Source organism: Phocoena sinus, chromosome 1 (genome assembly GCF_008692025.1).
Source record: "Phocoena sinus isolate mPhoSin1 chromosome 1, mPhoSin1.pri, whole genome shotgun sequence".
NCBI classification, from domain to species: domain Eukaryota; kingdom Metazoa; phylum Chordata; class Mammalia; order Artiodactyla; family Phocoenidae; genus Phocoena; species Phocoena sinus.
Window position 1 is genome coordinate 87,401,345 of NC_045763.1, and position 22,558 is coordinate 87,423,902.

Sequence of the window (22,558 nt, forward strand, 5' to 3'; positions counted from 1 at the left end):
TTGTTACTTGTACTACTCCCCTCTGATCTCTTCTGTCTCATCACTTGGTACTTCCCCCCATATTCTACACAGCCATGCAGCACTAAAATTGTTAAAGTATCAATATCGTTAGTTCAATATCCTCCCTCATCTTAGGTGTCTGCAATATATAGTCTGTACTCTGGTGGGACCCTTCTTCTTCTTTCCTTCCTTCATCGACATTTTCAACTTAAATTCTGTTTTCTCAGAGAGAAAACAGAATTTTCTGTTTTCTAATGCTAAATCCTGAGACTAGGTTACATACTTCAAGTCCCATGGATGGCAATACTCACAACACTTGGTTGTGAGTGAGTTTAATGCCTGTTCAAATGACTGTAAGCTGTCAGGGCAGGAAAAGCATCTGTCCCTTTCCCCACTTTTCACAGTGGTTGGCACATATGTGGCCTTCCATTAATATTTGATAATTAATTAAACTGTACAACTCAGATTTCAAGCAAATATACTATGAATATTAGTAAAATAATTTATCTATAGTAGTGTTGAGGCAGGAGGTAGATGGGCCCCCACTAGGGTAAGCAATTGGAGTTTGTCCCCTGTGGATACTCCAAGATGAGAATAGCATGACAAATCGAGAGAGGAGGCTGGGCCCTGCCCAGGTAGAAGATAAGAGACCATATATTTCTCATTCTCGAAGTCAAGGAGACCTTCCTGACCAGAAAGCTCCTTGGATGTCAAAAGGGGAGTTATGCCAAGCTACGCATAGGTCTCTTCAGTGGCATCCATCTTGGCTGAGAGATGCGTGCACACACGGGAGGATCCTGAGATATACCACATATGGACTCTGAGCCAGGCAAATCAAAATGACTGGCCAAAGGAAACCTGGAAGAAATGCCCCATAAAAGAGATTTAAACTACCACAAGGGCGCAACCCTCTCTCTGTGTCCACCCATGTGTCTATCCACACGTACTGTACTCTTTTTTTCTCCTAATAAACACTTCACTTGTTTCACTACTTTCCGTCTTTGTGGGAATTCTTTTCTGCAAAGCCAAAGGACCAGGGCCTTGTCACTGACCACTGGTCTAGTGGCTAGAATTCGGTGCTCTCACTGCCATGACCCAACCTTAATCTCTGGCCAGGATCAGAAACCCTGCTTCTAGTCACTGCAGACCGAGGCCAACCAAGATCAGTGTTGTATAAATATGGAAAAATGTGATGAAATCTATTAATTATCTAAGAGAGGTCAATGCTATAAAGAGTACCTTATTTCTAGCCATTGGATCAATGCCCAAAAATGTTCAAAAGATGCTATTTGGAGTTCATAATTCATATATAGACAATGGAAACCAATCAATGATTTCATATTTTAAGTACAGATTCAGAGTATACTTTGTATTCTTAAAGAAATTGAGATTGCCCAAAATTCTCCTTTAGAAATTTGTAACTAAACTTTAAGACTTCTACCAAAAATGCCCTTCCCATAAGCAGTATGCTACTATATTAAAATAAATACTGGTTATGTGTCAAAATTCATACGACTGAAGACTCCATCCCAATTTCAAAATTACAAGGTTTACATATGTCTAAATGACCGTGCAGCAAGAGTTTAGGCTCAGAATCCCTGTTCTTCTTAAAGTTGTATATTCTGACAACAGGATTTTTAGGTAGTCACATTTCACAGTACATTTTAACTCTGTAAAATTTTCCCTCTGCTGAACTTTTAAACTTGCATTTTCTTTAAAGGATTAGTTTTTTTCTAGTTTATGTCTATCTTAACACACACATAAAGTTAATTACTAAATTTATACAGTAATAACTTCTAACCTTTGTTAGAAGTATGGAAGAGATTATCCAATAAAGATCACTTAAAATACACCTATTTAAAAACAAACTTATTTTTCGAATCCATTACAATGTTCTCCACAAATGCAGTAGGATAACTGTTCTTAATAGAAATGGTAAAACCATACCAGATTAATGATTCCAAAAAATCCGATAATATATGCAGTAGCATTACTGGGAAATTAATGGAAGGACCAGGGAAGCCCACCCAGTGAGCCAGCTAGGATTTCTGGGGCCACCTGTGCCATCCAAATCCATTTGAGTCCCTGCTGCAGGTTGGCAGTTGTCACCCAAGTTTAAACACTCATGGGGACATTGCTGGGTCCCAAGGCATGCTGGTACCTCCGGCACAGTGCAAGCCTTTGGTTGGCAGCAGTTTTCAGAGTCAGTACTATGGTGATGTAAGTGAGGTGTCTAGGTCACAAAATTTAAGGAGACACTCACTCTCAAGAGTCCTGCAAGTACTATCTCAGCTTCCCAACACAGGGTTCTGAATGGCTTTGCCTGGCCTAGCCCTTCTTTCTTAGTCTCTCTGACCCAAAGTAGGAACTTACCCTACCCTAACTTCCCACCCCAACAGACCTCATTTGATACTCTGCTGGATGAAGGATGGGAGATAATCACCGATTTTGTTAAATCCAAATTCAAAATCAGACTTTGTGGGATACGAGATGTTTTACTGTAATTTTTGTCTCCTTCCTCCTAAAGTTTACACATGTTAGGCAGCTAGGCCACTGGTTTTCATTTCTAAAAGAGAAGAATGTAAGTGCAGAAAGCAGCGACACAGAGATCTTCTGTGAGACTTCGGATTTCAGAAGTCAAATTTTCAAGGAAACTGGAAGAACTTGGGTGATTGACAGTGTGGATTTAGGAGGATATGTGTGATGAGTTAAAAGCAAATTTTTTCCTCCACTCTTACCTTCCCATCTAAACTATATAAATATTTTAAGAATGGAAAAACAAAATGAGGATCAAAAGGAAAGGGAAGAGTCCAGGAATAATGGTCGATCCAGAGAAAGAAGCTCAGTTCCTCAGGCTGGACACAGGGGGAATGACAAACCCTAGCCAGGTGCGTGGAAATCATGAGCTTGGAGAACCTGTCACCCACTAACTAGATGAAGCCCTGGGAAAAGGTGACTAAACCGTGAAGTTCCCCAAGCCCCTGTGTTGAGAAGGACATTAGAATGATTGTCATGTGCTCGAGAGTGACTTCAAAGTAGAAGAGAGGTGAGGGACAGGAAGGGACCCGGTGAATGGGAATGAAGGATGACTCCACATTCCCCGTGATGGTTATTAGAAGAGAGATGTCATGAAGAATCAGCAGGGCTCAGCTCACCTATCACACTTGCCACCAAATCCCCAGAAACTCATATATTAGCTCAGAGAAATAAGGGGGAGTGGGGGGACAAACAGAGAAAAGAGAATTCTGAAAGTGACAGTGACTAAACTTCTACCCTTAGAGAAGTTCAAACTAAAAATTAAGTTCAGTTATAGGAAAATAAAGGAGGTTTTATTTCCTGCATGCCTGAGTTTCTAGTCTGATATTTGTATTATGTATACAAACCACGTATTTTTCAACTACTGAAGAAGGCATTAAGTTGTAAAGAATCTTGGTTTTGGTTATTTTTTTTAATTCCAGAAACTCCTTCAGGCATTGAGTCTATTTTTGGAAGAAAGCTATTGTCAGCAATCAGGAAAGCAAGCTCAAGCCTGAGAAGTTGTTTTAAACTATGGTGTAAGAAGAGGCCAGTGCAGAATAGGATTGCTTTCTTACTGTGACTCTGGTCAAAAGCTCATTTAATTTTGGAGCTTAAAAATAAAAATTCATATTGTGAATTTGATATGTACCAATATTGGGACCTGCATTCTATGTCACGTTTAACAGAGCCAAGTAGCTGGGGATCCAAGCTTCCACCTTCCCTTTCTGAAGATTTCATCTCTTAATAGTCATGTAAAATTGAGAGGGAAAAATGGACTCAGCAGATAAGGCAAGCTAGAAGGATAATTTCCAAAGTACAAAAAATAGCCCCATTCGGTAATCGGGTATTAGAGGAAAAGCACACTGATCTCTCCTTCTTTGTAGGAACTCTCCCACTACGCTCCTCTGGTTCTCATCTCACCCATCATAGCACTTCTTGGCTAAATTCTCATCTCTGCCTGCCCTTGCCTGGTGCTCAGTGCCAAGCTGAGCCACAATGGAGCCTGAGGCAAAAGGAAAGAAGTGTGTTTCCATATACACATTTTATATATTTTTTGTATTATTTATATATTTTGTATGATTTTTGTATTATTTACCTTGATTATTGAGTCTTTCGGTGCCTCCTTTACACTCTTCACCTGAGGCCAGTGTCTAACTCCCCTCTCCCTAATCCCTGCCCAAAGTCTAACCTCCATATTCTTCCCACTCCACACACCCTTCCTGGGTAACTCTGCCCACAGGCTTTTAATTACCCACATATATTCTGATTACTCAAAACTCTTCATCTGCATTCCTGACCCTGTTACTGAGCTTCAACCTTTAAACTAAACAGGATGACCCACAGGTACAAGAAACTCAAAAGATCCCGAACTGAATTCACGATTTCTCTCAATTTATCCTATGAACAATTAAGTGTACACATAAAGTCAACTCCCAAGTCATATTTATTTTACCTCCCTGTTATGGACTAAATGTTTGTGTCCCGTCAAAGTTCACATGCTGAAATCCTAACTCTCATTGTGATGGTATTAGGAGGTGGGGCCTTTGCGAGGCTTTTAGGTTATGAGGGTGGAGCCCTCATGAATGGGATTAGTGCTTATAAAAGAGGCTCCAGAGAGCTCTCTCATCCCTTCCGCCACTTGAGGGCACAGCAAAAAGCCATCTATGAATGAGGAAGTTGGCCCTCACCAGATACTAAATCTTCTGGTGCCTCGATCTTGGACTTCCCAGCCTCCAAAAGTATAAGAAATAAATATTTGTTGTTTAAGCCAACCAGTCTGTGATATTTTTGTTATAGCAGCCCAAACAGACTAAGACACCTCCTATATATTCAAGCTTATCCTCTCTCCTACATGCCCCCCGCCCCTGGTCTCCAAGATTTGTCTTCCAGCCTTGCACATCAGTCCCAGAGACCTGGCCTCCCATCTTTCTCGTTGAACCCATCTTCTACACTGAAAGTTAGACTGATTCATCTCAAGACAAACCTGACCAACTCATACTGATAATTAAAATTCCTCCAGGGTTCGTCCTTTGAAAGAGGACTATATGTTGATATTTCTGTCTTCTTCTAAAGAATGTGAGACCTTCTTGGCAGGGTCTGTATCATGTTCATTTTTATTCCAGAGTGCTAAGCAGCACAATGCCTGGCCCATTGTAAACAGGCAATAAATGTAGAAACAAAGTAGTGACTAAGATGGTGAAGCTCACCCAGGGAAAAAAAAAATGATTACCAAAACCTATATATTACTTTAGTCACTTACTAGGAGAAAAAAGTTCAGTGATTTATTTTTATTTATTTATTTTAAATAGTCTACTTAAAGAGCTCTGGTACCAGACTGCATGGATTCAGCCTCTAGTTCTACCATTTAGTTGTGGACCCTTAGACAGGTTTCTTAAGCTTCCCTCATCTGTGAATGGAGATAAAATATAACATTTACCTCACAGGGTGGTTCTGAGGCTAAAAAGAGTTACTTCATAGAAAGCACTTTGAAATATACCTGCAGTCAGCAAATTCTTAATATACATTATGGTTTATTTTTATTTGTATTATTTTACTTTGAGCACCTACTACGTGCCATGTGTTTAAAACAAATTAGCTAAAATTCTCAAAACATGTCAAATAATTGGTTATCTTTAATTGCCTTTCCTCTTTATTTTCACCCAGGATAAGTTTTCTGATTTGTAACATTTTCTGCTCTTTAAAAATTGCTAACGGAAAATGAGCACAAAATATTTATGTAATTAAGACAGTTCAACATTTTCAAAAATGGCAAAAATAAACAGCAGTTATAGAACACCTGCTTAAAAGATACTGGAAATAACTGTTTCGTGCTTCATTAACCAGTAAAAACACATTTGCCAGTTTAAATTCCCTACTGAATTCAGAATTTCTAATTATTACTAGAATGGTATTAACTTGGCAAGGAAGAAATTCCTGGGTAAAAAATTTCAGAATTGCCATTCTTAGGGTACTTCTACAGGCCAAAACAGATGCCTATTTTCTAAAAAGCCTATAAACAAATATTTGTTTATTAAAACTAAATGTGATTTAATTTAATAGACAATTTTAGACTACTTATTTTGCATATTTTATTCACCTTTGAGTGGCATTCAATACAGTGCCTAACATACAGTTGCTTCAAGGACCAAAGTGGAAAGAGAGACAGAGAGGACTCTACCCAAATAAACCCAAACCACAGCCCCAATGCAGATATGCTAAGAATGATAAAGCAGTAATTATCTGAGTCAAACCAAAACAGAGAATTGTAAAGCCAAAGCAAAATCATTAGAAAATAAAACAAAATAAACACGAATAAATAAAGCCTTTCTATTTGGTAGTTGGGGAGTTGGTTCAAAACGAGCTCTTTGGCTGCCTTCAGAAATGATGTAAGATTACTGGTCACAAATGTGACCACCACTACAATCTACATTTTCCTTAACTTTAACATATCTATTTTCTAATCATCTTATTCGTGTTTTTTAAGGAGGCCAGGTAATACACTGGATAGGACACACTAGATTCAGATAACCAGAATTCTAGACACGGCTCCAACACTAAGTAATTTCAATGAGTTTAAGCAAATAATTTAACATTTTCAGCATAGTCAGTAAAATGAGGAAACAGATCAGTATAATGAGGAAACACATCTGGGTTGTCCATTCACATCATAGTAAAAATCAAATGCAATATGCAAAGGGACTCTGGAAACTGTATATAGCACTATACAAGAAAATATGTGATCCTTATGTATGTAAGGACTAGGTAAAAGAGGGGTCATATTCATTCAACAGATCTTTAGTGAGCACCAAGGGTTCATGAAGCTGGGGACGCAAAGAAGCAAAGAAGTCTAAAGAGAGCTTGGTAGGGTGGCAGGTTAGAGTTTTAAACAGGGTGGCTGGAGAAGCCCTTGCTGAGGTGACAACTGTACAAAGGAAATTATGCAAACTCCAAGTAAGCTAGAAAACCACTGAAAGATTCTGAGCACAGGAATATTGAAAGGATTTCTCCGATGAATTATTATGAAGAGACTCTACCAGGAAAGGGCATAAGCATGGAAACCATTACAAAGCAACTGAAATAATCCAGATGAAAGATAATGGTGATGGCTTAGAAAGGTTGGTAGTGGTAGAAGTGGTGAGAAATAATCAGATTCTAGATATATTTGAAGCCAAAAGGATCTTCTACTTAGGTATGGAAGGTGAGAGAAATAACAAAATCAAGGACTCAGTATTTTGCTCTCAGAGAAAGGGTGGATGGACATGACTCCAAGAATAATACATTTTGGAGGTAAGTTCATAATTTGGATTTTCAGTATGTGTACACTGAAATCGCGATTAGACATTCAAATGGAGGTATTCCTTAGGCGTTTTGTTATAGAGGACTAGAATTTAAGAAAGTGGTCCAGGCAAGAGATATAAATGCAGGAGCCATCTGTCTATATATGGTATTTAAAATGAGGAGACAAAATGTGATCACCAACTTAGTGAGTCTCTAAAGAAAGAAAGAAAGATCTGAGCCCTGGGCACTCTGATATTTAAGGGTGAGAAGATGAGGAATAACCAACAAATACGCTGAGTGAGAAGGAGATACCAATAAGGAAAGAAGAACACCAGGGAGTCTAATGTCCTGGAAGTCAAGTGAAAAAAATATTTCAGGAAGAAGAGAGTGACTGCCTATGTCAAGTACTGCTGATACAGGCCACAATTTGCTCCTAATTTAGCAATTTAAAGTTCGTTTTCCCTAAAAGCAAAATTTGAGGCAGGGATTTGGGTTCACGTGATTATGGAGTGAGTGCTCTTCAGGAAATACCAATACAAGAGGAGTGAAGCAGGATAGGAAAAAAAAAAAAATGCTAAGCAAGCATTTGTCGGTGATAGTGTCTAGTCTTAGTCAAAGCTACAGGGCAAGGATCTGGAGCACAACTGCCCATAGAAGCTGTCCTTACCTTGAGGCAAGCAGGCTGGCTTCTTCTAAGATACTGTCTTTCTTTTTAGTTCTCAGAAGGTTAATTATGATACGTCTTGCTATGGATTCCTTTGTGTTTCACAGAGGCTTTTGAATCTGTAGATTAACGTCTCTTGTTAAATCTGGGAAGTTTTTAGCTATTATTTCCTTTTGGGGTATTTTTTAGCCTCACCCCATTTCTTCTCTTCTTGATAGCGGTAGAAGTTCAGTGGTCTCACCACTGACACCACAGAGGGTGACTGGGGATGTGGGCTGCCTTGGTTACCGGCTAGCTAGTGGGTATGAAAGTCCTGACTCCCTACTCTTTCACCCAGCAGAAGGATTGGAGCATCTCATCCTCTCATCATAAGATGGCCTTTATGAATGAATCAGGATGAGGTCATAATTTTTTTTGTTGTGTTTGGCTAGATTAAAGCAGTTACTGTCAAAAAGTCTTCTGTTGCTAGACTGTTCCTTTCCTGGTATTTTGGCTAGAGAGAGCAGACTTTGCTGAGATCTGTGTACGTGTGTGTGTGTGTGTATGTGTGTGTGTGTGCATGTGCGTGTGTGTGTGTGTATCAGTTAGCATTTCTGGTTTTCCAATTTCTTCAGCTCCAAGGCAGAAAAAAGAAAACCCAGGGAACTCATCACTGTGTCATGTTTCAGGTCCATATCCCTAGCTGGCTGGCCTTCTCTTCGCTTTTCAGAATCTTCTTATGTTTGTTTTAGCTAGAAGGCTTTTTAGTTTAGATGAGTGATTATAAAACTCAAGTATGAAAACTTATCAATTAAAAAATAAATCACATCTTGTGGTGATACTTTTATTCATGCACTAAGAGAATAATAATGAAAAGAAAAAAATGCATTCTTTAATGACACTGAGGCTAACTTTCAACTCTAGCTCCATATTTCCCCTTGGGAATGTTATTTCACTGTTCTTTATTAATCCAGTGTATCACATAGAGTTTTCAAAATGGTTTACATCCAGAGCAATATATCTGCTGTTAGAAATTGAGATTATTTTAACATATATTTAAAGCTTTTATTTTTCCTCTAACACTTGCTCATTATAGAAAATTTGAAATATACAAAACTGCTAAGAAAACAAATATAATTACTATTAACATTTCATTCTTTTTTTCTTTGTGAATATGTATATAAGTGTGGTTGTGTAAAAGTGCATACAATCATTCTTAAATACAGTGCTGTTTCGTGCCTTGGTCATATAATATAGATTGTAAGTATTTTTTCAGATTATTAATTATTTCAAAAGTAATTTTAATGGTTGCACAATTTACCACTGAATAGATCAGCCCTAATTTACTTAACCATAACCCAATGGTTGGAATTCAGTAGGTTTTTTCCCCCACATTTTTCTCTACAAATAATGTTGGGATGATCTTCTTTCTATTTAATTATTTACCTACATTCCTAATTCTTTCCTTAGGATAGTTTACTAGGAGATGAATTACTGGGTGTAAGTGTTTGATAATTTAAAGGTATTATTATGGACTGAACTGTATGTATATCCCCTCAAATTAATTTATTGAAGTCCTAACCCCCAGTAACTTAGAATGTAACTGTATTTGGACACATTTGGAGACAGCCTTTAAAAAGGTAATTAAAATGAGGTCATCAGAGTGGATCTTATCTGAGATATTGGTGTCATTGTAAGAGGAAATTTGGACAAGTACAGAGTGAAGACCATGTGAAGACACAGAGAAAAGACAGCCAGCTGCAATCCAGAGAGAGGCCTCAGAATAAATCGCCCCTGCTGACACCTTGATCTCAGATTCCTAGTCTCCAGAGCACTGAGAAAATAAACTGTTCTTTAGGCCACCCAGTCTATGGTACTTCGTTATGGCAGCCCTAGCAAACTAACACAGGTATTAACAAATATTGTCAAAGATATTGCCAAAGATACTGTCAAACTGCTTTTCTAGGAATTTGTCCCAATATATATTTAATAGAGAAAAACACTTCTCACTGTATCTTTGCCAATTACAAAAAATAGGATAATATTGGACTGGCCAAAAAGTTTGTCCGAGTTTTCTGTTAACACCTTATGGAAAAACCCGAATGAACTTTTTGGCCAACCCAATATACACCACTCAGTTTACAGGCTAACATTATAGAATGAAAATGCTAATTTTTATAAAATAACAACAATAATAATAATAGAGAAAGCCTCTCTTTCTAAATAAACAGTTTAATAATCTATAAAGGGAACCTTAGAGAATTTATCTAATTTAATCTAATTTATCTGGATCACATTTAAAATGAGAGAGTTAGACTTGATAATCTTTAAAGGCATTCTAAGTTTGAAAATTACATGATTCTTTTTTCAGTGTCCTTCAATTGTTCACATCATTATACAGGAACATGACTGATAGTTGATCTATTCCTTGATCTAATTTGGACCACATTAGTGTCCTTCCAGAGACCTCTACTAGAAATGCCATAGTAGAATGCAAAGCTCACAGAGTCAGAGCAAGGAAAACTGAATTTCAAATCCAGATCTGCTAGTAAGTGGCTGTGTTATCATCTCAAGTCATGTTGTTTCTCCGTATTTCTATTTCTTTTTTTACTCAAAAAACCTTGCTGGTTGGTCAGTGACAGAAAGATTAAAAATCAGATAAAAACAAATGCACATGAGCACATACCCTCAATTCCTATCCTCGAAGAGTTTATATGTAGGAAAGAAGTGCATAAAAATAAATTAAAATCATTGTATTAAATAGAACATATACACAAGGTACCAAAAGAGCTAATGTTAAATAAGCTAATACTATTAATTAGCTCACTAGTTACTTTGAGAAAATTAATTTTGGAGAAATTAATTTTGGGAAATCAGGTAAAAAGGAAATTGCTTTCCCAAACTTAAAGATTTATACCTCCTAAGACAGCATTTTAAAATTGCCTTCAAGGTTGTACTTAATCCTCATTTATGGCCTAACAATCCCAGCCCAGTAATCATTTCATGGGCCCAATTAAATAACATTCTAGCAATCAGATCTCAGATTTTTGCACCTATACCTCACCTGGGACTATGAGATGCTCATATTGAATACCTAATGTTCAAATATTCCCCCAAAGCATATTTTATAACAGTTTGTATATATTAGTATACCCTTGTTCAACTGAATTATATTTATAACTTTGAAACTCTTCTGTATCATTGTGTCATTACAAAATGATTTTAAGAGGTTTTTACAGACTTTTAAGAAAATAAATTTTGGCACCAAACTAAATTTATATGATTTTAAACTATTTCAATAGATTTTTTAAGCATCAAAATTAAACACACTTTTCAGATTATTCAAATATAAAATATTTAAAATAAGAAAAAAATCACAGCTGTACTTTACACATATTTAATTATGTTTCTAACTACATATAAAATCTGGTCTTACAGTGTGTAGAATGAGATAATTTTCAGCATGAATTCATGTATCAGTGGTACTTACAAAGCAGTTCTTATCAGGATTTCTTTTCCAATGTTTCTTGGCTAATTTCTTGGCCAAAGTGGAATGCAGAGTTGCATGAGATTGTGTTCGAGGATTTAAAGCCAGGATACTCTGAAGACAGTATAAACAAAGTATAAGCATGTGTAAATATGTTGGCATTTTTAAAAAGCAAATTTTATTTTAAGATTCCCCACACATACCCCAAAGACATATATTAAAAATGTTGTTTTTCCCTTCTACTATTGTAATTCCACAACAAACTTATCTAAAGTAATCATTTACTAAGTGATACCCCAGCTGACTTTATAAAAATATTTATTAATGATAATATGGAGTTCAAAAACATGTGAAATATAACAAATAACTCTTTAAGATAAATTTTATAATTAGTATTCTTACATGAGAATGAAAAGAGAGGCGCTTCATTCCAGATTTGATTTAAAGTAGTAATAATACTAAGTTTTTAGAGTTTTACCAATTGCTTTCAAACGTATTATTTAATTTAACTTACAAACAGCTACTATTATCCCAAAATCTTGGATGATCAAATAAATTCAGGCTGGTTAAGTAACCTGTTCAAGATCTCACAATTAATATGTGGAAGGGAATGAATCAGAGCTCAGTTCTTCTGAGTGTTGGGCTTACGTTTGAATTCATCCAAAGATGAAATCTACATATTTTACTGTGACTTTGTGAGTTATAAAGTAGAAGCGAAAACCTTTCTAATCACACATGTAAAGCAGCACCTGAGTAACTGAATAAAAAATGAATTCCAAAGCCCTGTCTTAAGCAATGCTTTAAAACATAACCACTGGGCTTCCCTGGTGGCGCAGTGGTTGAGAGTCTGCCTGTCGATGCAGGGGACATGGGTTTGTGCCCCGGTCTGGGAAGATCCCACATGCCGCGGAGCGGCTAGGCCCGTGAGCCATGGCCGCTGAGCCTGCGCGTCCGGAGCCTGTGCTCCGCAACGGGAGAGGCCACAACAGTGAGAGGCCCACGTACCGCAAAAAAAAAAAACATAACCACTAGGAGTCTTCCAGAACAATCACATGAGGACCTCTGCAGATCAACTCCCCAGCAGGACAATATAACTGATAAAAATTAGTAAAATTAAGAATCCTTTGAAATCTCCAGAAATTGTCGTAAAGCCAAAGAGCAAATGAAGGAACATTTATTCAGGAAAAATCTACTAAAACTTGGTAAGAATGGCGAGGGTCTGTGGCATTCGAAGTGCAGTCTGCCCCCAGCCTCCACGTTCCCAGTTCAGCCTGACAGAAATTCTACCTCAGGTGAGTACAGCCAAGAACACAGAGCTCCCTCCGCCCCCAGCCTCTAGCTGAGGCTGTGGTGTCTCCCAGAGAGAGGCAGGACATTAACATTTCTCATCCCCTCTCCCTACTCTACCAGCTATGCAGCACCTAAACGCCAGAAAGTGCAGCTGCAAAGTGCAGGAGCTCCTTTGCTTCACCCAGACCCCACTCATAGAGCAGAGGCTCTACTTCAGGAGCAAACACACCAGTAACAATGGGTGATGAGATCACCATCATCTCAGCTCGCTCATGGTTTAGAGTTAGCAAACCAAGAGAAGCAAACTGAGATCAGAGGTTACCGCCTATACCAGGGCCCTGCTCATAAAAGCAGGAGTGTCACTCTGTGAGAAGCAGGCCACTGTAACCACACTTAGATCTGGAGCTGTGGCTCAGAGATTTTTCCCAGAGAAAGAGGCAGGCCATAAGAACAGACGGCTCTCCCCAGAAGAACTGACTTTTTTTGAATTAATACATAGGAAGTTCAAGCCTAAGGGTAGTCTCAAAAACAATAAAGATTTTGATGCCAAACAATTAAGACAAAACTGGTAGCTTCATGACAGCAATAAAGTAAGGCATAAGGCAGACAGTTTACCAGAAAGAAATAGCTAACAGCTCCTTCAGGGCCACAACAAGCCGCAAAGACTCACCTGAAAACTACCCCAGCAAAGGGGCCCAAGTTTAACTGATTCACATTGTGGAGCAATTTATATGCCAGGGCATTGTCAAAAACAGCAGAGCAATCAACTAGCAATCAATAGAGACTAAGAGCTGGCTGTGATACCAACAGAGGTGGATAGTTTAACAAAGAGATCCAAAGAGAAGACACAGAGTCCCACTAAAACCCCTGTCATCCCAGAGTTACTAGGCACACACCCACGACTTCACCCTACATGAGTGCTATCTGAGGTTCACACCTTAGGGGAAATAGACTTCCCTAAAGTAATACACCAAATCACTAAACAAATATGCAAACAACAACAATCCCCCATCCCTGGGGTGGGGGAGAAGGAAATTAGTATCCTGAATTGCTATATTATCTGAAATGTTCAGCTTTTAATAAAAAAAAAAAAAAATTACAAGACATTCAAAGAAGCAGGATTATGTGATCCATGCAAGAAAAAAAGCAGATAACAGAAACTGCCTTTCAGAGGTTCCAGGTATAAGATTTAATAAAAACTTCAAAGCAGCCATTATAAGGAAGGTATAGTAACAATATCTCATCAAACAGAATATTCATACAGAGATAGAAATTATTTTTAAAATTATGGAGATAATAAACTACAATAACTGAAATGAAAAATTTGCTAGAGGGGCTCAGTAGTATATTTTAACTTGAAGAAGAAAGAATCAGCAAATTTTAAGAGAACTCAAGAGAGATTATGCAATCCAACAAACAAAGAGAAAAAATAATTTTTAAAAAAATTAACAGAGCCTTAAAGATATGTGGTACAAAAAAAAAAAAGATATGTGGTACACCATTAAGTACCCCAAAATATTGTAGCAGGACATCAGGAGAGGAAAGAAAGGAGGAGAAAAAAATGTAAGGAGAAAAATGACTAAAATTTTGATTTTAAAAAAAAACAGAAAAAACATTAAAGTATCCAATAAGCTCAAGAAATTTGAAGTAGGATAAATGCAAAAAGATCCACACATAGGAACGTTGGTAAAAATGCTAAAAGTCAACACCAAAGAGAAAATCTTGAAAGCAGCAAAAGAAAAATACTCATATGTACAAGGGAACTCCAATAAGTTTAATGGTTGACTTCTCATCAGGAACAATAAATGTCTGAAAGTAGTAGGATAACATTTACAAGGTACTAAAAGAAAAAAATTGTCAACTAAGAATCCTATACTTAAGGCAGAAGAACAAAAAGGAAACAGATTTGAAGTATACTGTAAACCAACTAGACCTAATAGATATCTATAACCACACACCACCCAACAACAGAATATACATGCTTCTCAAGTGTACACAAAACATTCTCTATGACAGACCAGATGCTAGGCCATAAAACATGCCTTAATAAATTTTAAAGGATTAAAATCATACAAAGTAGTTCTCCAACCAGAATGGAATGGAAACAGATATCAATAACAGAAAGAAATCTGGGAAATTCACAAACAGCTTACATGCACATTGTAAACATTGTGCTGAGAGGAGTCAGTTACAAAATACCGCATATTGTATGATTCTATTTATACACAATGTCCAAAATAGGCAAAGCTATAGAGACAGAAAGTAGACTGTGGCTGCCAGGGGCTGGGGGGATTAGGGCAAATGCAACATTACTGCTAAAGGGTATATGGTTTCTTTGGGGATGATGAAAACTGATTGTAGTGATAGCAGCACAGCTATGAATACACTAAAAGCCTTTGAATTCTACACTTTATACAGGTAAATTGTACAGTATGTGAATTACATCTCAATAAGGCTGTTACCAAATAATAATAATAAACACATATTCTACATTCAGTGGATTTCACTGTATACTGCATTCATTCTAATAAACATCATTGGGACTTATTTTATTATCCCAGTATAAATGAAGATTACTTTTAATAATTGCTATATATGATATACATGATATTTCTTCAATCTATCAATTTAGATATCTGTGTTCTGGACAACAAACGAACAATAGAGCTATGAGTTTTAAACAGTGTATTCCTTATGATGAAATAATGCCAAAGCAACCTAGCAATAAGAGCCAACATTAGAAAACATAAGTGGGCTCCCCTGGCAGTGCAGTGGTTAAGAATCCACCTGCCGATGCAGGGGACACGGGTTCAAGCCCTGGTCTGGAAAGATCCCACATGCCGTGCAGCAACTATGCCCGTGCGCCACAACTACTGAGTCTGCACTCTAGAGCCCATGAGCCACCACTACTGAGCTCACGTGCCACAACTACTGAAGCCCGTGCACCTAGAGCCCATGCTCCGCAACAAGAGAAGCCACCACAATGAGAAGCCCGCTCACCGCAACTAGAGAAAGCCCACTAGCAGCAGCAAAGACCCAATACAGCCAAAAATAAATAAATTTATTTTAAAAAAAGAAAGAAAACATAAGTAATCTCATTTTTATACAAAAAAAGTTGAAAACACTTCCTTATTATAAAATAGATGCAGTTTTGTTTTAGTTATTCAACCTGAACCATTACTAATCTCACACATTAATTCAAACTGATAAATAAAAAGATGACATTTTTTAAAGGTAGTTATTGTGGCCAACATTTAAAGAAAAAAAAAAACTGGGTAATATGCAAGAAAGATGGCTGTATTTCATTTAGTTTTTACTTCCACAATCCATACTGTGATAAATGATTATGTTTATCTATGTCGGCACAGTAATGTAACTTTGAGAATAAATATTCTGAATGCAATTTATTGGCTGCTTATCACAGTAACTTTTCTTTTACACAGCATAAGTAGAAAGTATAACACAACATGAAATATTGGGTTAACCTTTTGCAAAAAGGCAGTGAGTTGAATTCAATGGATCTTAGCTAAAAATAAATTGGATTGTGGAGAATGGTTACCAAGGATTTGACTTAATAATATCCCAAATGAAAAGTGATATAAAATAAAAATACAAGACACGAGAGGTTGAGAGCTGTTAAAAACAATTTTCCAAAGCAGGACTTTTTAAAACTAAAAGTCAATATCATCAATAACTAAGCAGCTGGCAGAATAATACAGGAGAGTTCTAAATTGTGTTCTTCCTAAGAAATGACCAAAGCCAGGTCCTAAAAGGGTCACAGGGTCCCCTCTCTGGATAAATTGAGCACTATAAGAGGCCCATTAACCCTTTCAGATATAAGGCATACTGCTTATAAAGGGAGATTTTCTCCCATGCAAAGAATTTGGCCTTTGTCTTTCCCATTTTCAGTAACACAATAAAAATGTACTGGTGATTCTAAAGACAAAAAAACAGAATTTGAGAAAATTTCATTGTACTAATTTTATTTAGGTTAAGAAACGATAGAATATGATCCAGAGACAGATTTACACATGAGATCAAGTCAGAGGCATGTGTTGTCACTGTGCTGTCTGTCAGTGCTATTCTGGGAAGCAGCTGGAATGCCACAACACAAAAACTAGAATTCTGCATCTGAGGAGCGTTCTTCTGTACTGCCATAGAGAACACAAAGAGGAGCCCATATTGACTACAATAACAGGCCCTCACATCACAAATAAAAGCATTAAGTCTTAGCCCAAAAATACTGGAACTGAGTACTGAGAGCTTGAATTCCAATTGCAGAAAACCACTTGGCCAACATATTCTCTTTCTAAACACACAGCTTTGTTTTATATCACAATATCGATTATTCAAACATAATGCACCATTAAGCTCCCTTCATCCTTTGCATTTTAAATTATAAGCAAATGTTTCCTCTTCAGTACTGGTCATTGCGTACTGACCCATTAACATAATACACAGACACTGACACTTCTGATTTACAGGCTGAACTTAATGAGTTAGATTTTGTCTTATTTAAATTATGTTTAAATTTTGTCTCTGGTAACTTATCCTGAGGTCTCTATAATGGTCTCCTACTTTCCATTGAATCAGGTAAAAAATAAATAAAATTTAAAACATGCTTTTCTCATTTTTTCATAATTTGGTATAACTATCTTGATTTCAGCAAAACATTGTATTGTGCTGTCATTCTTTTCCTCTATAAATATTCTCAGCTAACAGAAAAACAGAAACAACTATTGCTTAATGACTTTGCTAAGTATCTCTTGCTTCATCCAGGTAACAATGTAACAAATGTTCAACAATGGAGAACTGAACTTTTCAGTATTCATTTGCTTAACAGTCTCTTGCTTACAGGCCCCAATCTCAGCCAATTACCCTACCCTTTCCTATGTCTATCACTAGTCATAGTATAAGGCAAGTTTAAGTAACTTAGGAATTTACAAAGGTGTCTTTGGTCCTTGGATAAGCTCAGAACTCCAGCTGGGTTGGGAGCTGAAGAGGAGAGAATGCAGCCTCCATTTTGCACCTTGCACCCACACTTGAGATATAAATAACCTTGAAGTCTGAAAACCTTGGAAATCCATGGTAATCAGTCCCGGTCAAGAAATCTAATTATTCTTAATGCACTGTCATTCTTTGTCCAGGCTCAGATTTCTTTTCCTTTAGGTTGGACTACTTTTCCAAATAACTTATCTTCCATATTTTTCATTTTACTAGCTCTATTCAAAGAACATTTTTTCCTTTATGCACAATGACTAACTCACTACAGTTAATACATAATTGACGAAGGATGGAGTCTCTAACGGTCCTAAATTTTACAACTTTCATTGTATTAAATATTTACTAAGCAATATGCATAGTGTTTCAGATTAAACTTGGGCTTAGATTTTAGCTCTACTGTTTTTGCTTGTTATTTAAACTCTCAGTCCCTCTACTTCTTCAACTATAAAATGGTCATGAGTAATAGTACCTACCCTATAGGGTTGTTTTGAGGATTAAATAAAATGACATATAAAACTTAGAATGGTGCATGCAGAAAGTGCTTAATACATGTTATCAATTAGTATATGATGGGACTAGATTTTAGACTCCACTCAACCCATTTATATTCATATTCTTATATTGTTAATTTTGAATACATATGTATATATGAATCATACAGGAATATAGAAACAGATGAAGGCAACAGGTGAAGGCAAAAGGTGAAGGCAACAGGTGAAAAATATAGAAACAGATGAAGGCAACAGGCAACTATAAATGAGACAGTAAGTAGAGATATATCCCAGGTGAAAACAAATCATTGGTCTCTGAACTTATCTTTGCCCTAAGTCTGCAATTTCAAAGGCACATTGCCTGAAAATGCAATATGCTCTTCACAAATTAGAATGGAAGGGTCATGAAATTCAATTACAGATTTTTAAAATCCAGTACATGTATATAGCAATGTAGATATCATTTTATAATACATACAAGTCTATATAACTCATGGACCTTTGGTTGCAACATGTTTAGGTGAACTCATATTACATTTCCTCCCCAAGAAAGACAGGGCAAGTCAAAAGTGATGAATTTATAAAACATCAAAAAACTCATCAACTGGAAGTGAATGAACCCCTTCAGAAATGCTAGTCATTCTGGGACTTCCATGCCTGGGAAATTTAATCTATTTCTACTGAACCAATAGTTAATACAAATAAAATAGTTTATGTATCTTAAAACACTGCATTCATCACGTCACTCTCCTATTCAACAAGCAAAGGTCTGCCACGTGAAGCTGCAGTCTGCCTTTGCAGGGTCCAGTATGCACTCTTCTTCACTTACAGAATACACACCACACATTAGGCACCTAAGTGCTTCCTAATTGAAAAACGTCTTTTAATGTCTTTCAGAAAAGATTAAGAATTCAAACACAGGATTCATAACTTATACATCTGATATTAATCTCATAATTCTTAATACAGAACAGAGCATACCAAAGGTGGTGACTGATTCTGACCTAGACACTGTATTAGTCAGCTTGGGCTGCTATAAAAGAATCTCATAGACATTTCTTTCTCACAGTTCCGAGAAGGTCCTGTTTCTAAATACTATCACATTGAGAGTTATGGCTTCAACACATAAAATTTAAGGGGGTCACAAACATTCAGTCCATAACAGCCATGGAAAGGATTCTACTATCTGTGGAACTATGCAAATGTTGTTAATCCTGGGCATTAACTTAAAAGATATTTTTCTCTTAAGATTGCAGTGGTACTACATTGAGTCTACACTTTTATTTTATCAAGAAGAAACTTCAGAATAAACAAAAGAGATATTACATGGCATTGCTTAAATTTTAATAAAAATAATATTGACAAAGAAATTAATACTAGCCATTAATTTTATATCTTCCTTTATTCCTTTAACCATTTGAATAGCATATATACCTAGTTATGTACTGTTTATATATTTTCATTACAGGAATTGAAAACAAAGTGTCACATGCAAACCCTTATAAAGTGGTATCAAAAATATAAAAAAGATGAGAACCTGTACTATACCCATTTTATTTAAAAATTTCACTACTTTATAAACTATTTTCTATTTAATATAATTTAATATATTATTGCAAAGTATCTCTGCATTATATATTTAAATAAAAAGCAATATTTGGAAAAGGCATAACTATAAAAACTCATGCTAAAATAGTATCTTACATTCTCAAGAGTTGCATGTATATATATATATATATATGAATGTATACACAGAAACTCAAGATAAAATTATGCACGAAGAGAATTAAACAGAATTATTACATTACCAAAAAATATTCACCAGTTCACTGATAATTAAGAAAGAGGGGGCTTGCACTTTGCGAGACACAGTTTGTGCTGCATGCAAAGGAGCCCAAAGGACTACTCATGCTCTGGTTGTTTCTGGAAATTGCAGCCCCTTTCCCAAATTCTGATGGCGTACTCACCTGTTACCCCTTAAAAGTTTCTCGCCTCCCTCCCTGAGGGAGAAGGTTCAGTAGAACACAGAGCTTTCCCTTCCTCATTCCTTAATCAATAAATAAAGTTTCCCGCTCTGCTTTGCCGAACCTGCTCCCCCTTCAATTGGTGCAAGCAGCACCAGGCAAGGAAAGGACCCAACTGGGATCCACCCGATCCAGGAGGGGGTCAGTAAGAATTCGAGAAGGATAAGTGTGAGGCAAGGATGTGGTGAGTTTGGGAGTTGAACGATTTAAAACCAAGAAAATGCAACTTTTGAAAACTTTTTTGTTATTATGCTATAAGCTTTAGTTTACTTCTCAACTCTCCATGACTTTTATGCCGTATCCAATACTGTTGATTTGCTCTTCTATCCAGAAATACATCGTCTTTGGTTTCTCTGGTATCAGAGTTTTAAGGCCTCTCTTTCTATTCACTATCTTTACTTCTGTGACTTCCACTGTCCTCTTGACCACAATTAAGGGTCCTTGGACCTCTTCTGAATGCCCCTTTATTGATGATTTCTGCAGCTGAGTCTTATATCTATATTCCAAACCCTGAGATCTCTCTCTGTCTTGATCTACAGTTATCTACTTCACTGGATGCCAAATAACCCACTTGCATGTTCCATCATTATCTCAATTTCTTCACATCAAAAAACAATGTATTGTCTTTTTCACCCAACTTTTTAACTCCACTTGACTTCTGTCAGTAATACCACCACTTTTCCAGTAAATTGAACTTCACATGTGGTCAATCTATAACTACTGTTTCTTTTGTTCCTTAAACCCACACAATGCCAATGTCATTTACATCTGGCCCATCCTCTGTATTTCCTATTTCTACAAACTATTGCAGATCCTATTACAGTACACTTGGATCATGATATACTACTACTCTCCCAATTAAACTATTCACCTCAATTCTGTACTTTCTCTCTTTCCTATATAACAGACATCCTACACACATATAAATGCACGTGCACACACACATATACACACCACAAAGCTTAAATGTCTCCCCATTACATACATAATGCCAATAAAACTATCACCTTGCTATTCAATCTGGTACCCACACATAGACACACCACAAGGCTTGAATGTCTCCCTGTTACATACCTAATGCCAATAAAAATTATCACTTTGCTATTCAATCTGGTACCACCTACCACTCCAACCTACTTCCACTCTCACCTATTTGTTGTTTATTGAGTCTGTGTACAATCCTACATCCACACTTCTGCTCACATCACTTCCTGTCTAGGATGCAGCCACTTTACGTTAGTTTAAATGCTAACTTTCCTTTAAGAACTAAGAACTATTTCCTCCAAAAATTAAGAAGAACTGTCCCTCCCTCTATTTAGATCACATCCATGAACTTCTAGATAACCTATTGCCACTGTCATTGGACACATCAGATAGGATATCAATTATTAATATATATGCCCTCTCATCAAACTGTTCAGTAAAACCCTCAAAAGCAATGATATAGTTTATATATCCTCCTGTCCTCAAAACCAAGCATAATTTTTCATTAGTAAAATTATGCATAAAATGGTTAATAAGAAAAGTTCTTTAGCAAAACAGTCATAAAAAGCAGCAAGAAACTTCCACTGGAGAACAAACTTTAATGCTGGCAAAACAAACAGAATTTTGTTATCTTAGTGTTCATTCTATTGCAGAGGACAAAAAACACCATTCAGTATCTGTCAGCACTTACAAAGATTTTTAAGCCATATAATCATTAACTACTCCAAAATGGGAGGTCAGTGTTTTCCTACTTTCATTGGAAGGTTTAATCACGCAACTCACTTGCTGAAGCAGCAGTGACACTTTGAACTGAACCTTGCAATCTGTGGTAATATAACACCAGCAAAAAGTTCTGACAAGAAAACAAATGAATTACTTGTTATCCACTTTGAACATGTTCTAGGGTCAAAATTTTGGATTTTATTACACAACACAGACATCTCCAACATATGATAGATGTGGTCCCTACGACAAAAGAAGATGCAGACCACTGGACGAAGTAGACACAAAAAAATAAAAATAAAGTGGTCTAAGTATGTTCATAGAGCAATGCATGGTGCTAAGTCAGCCCAGAAGGTGAGTCTAGGAAAGGCTAGATTTGAAGTGTATTTTTTAAGGGTTTCCCTTATAATCTTTAAAATAAAAAGGAGATCCTCTTAAAAGAAAGTATGACTTGTTTATAAAAAAAAACCTGGAAAATACCTGGCAAGAAGAGAAAAGTTAAATTACAGTCTGTCTACAGTTGAGTAATATACATACTTATTATAAATTGTGTTTAAAAAAATACTGATGTGGAGAAAATATTATGGAAAGTTTTTAAAAGGAGGAAAAATCAAAT

The 22,558-nt window shown here is 36.6% G+C and overlaps 1 protein-coding gene across 2 annotated transcripts in view; it reads right to left on the bottom strand.

Moving 5' to 3' along the window:
• The window catches only part of DPYD (dihydropyrimidine dehydrogenase), an 828,512-nt gene that overhangs the window by 775,262 nt on the left and 30,692 nt on the right, over positions 1-22,558 (bottom strand). For both annotated transcript variants that reach the window (XM_032630437.1, XM_032630445.1), the window contains exon 2: positions 11,430-11,540. In XM_032630437.1, coding sequence (XP_032486328.1) covers positions 11,430-11,540 — 111 coding nt within the window. The remainder of the gene's footprint in view (positions 1-11,429; positions 11,541-22,558) is intronic.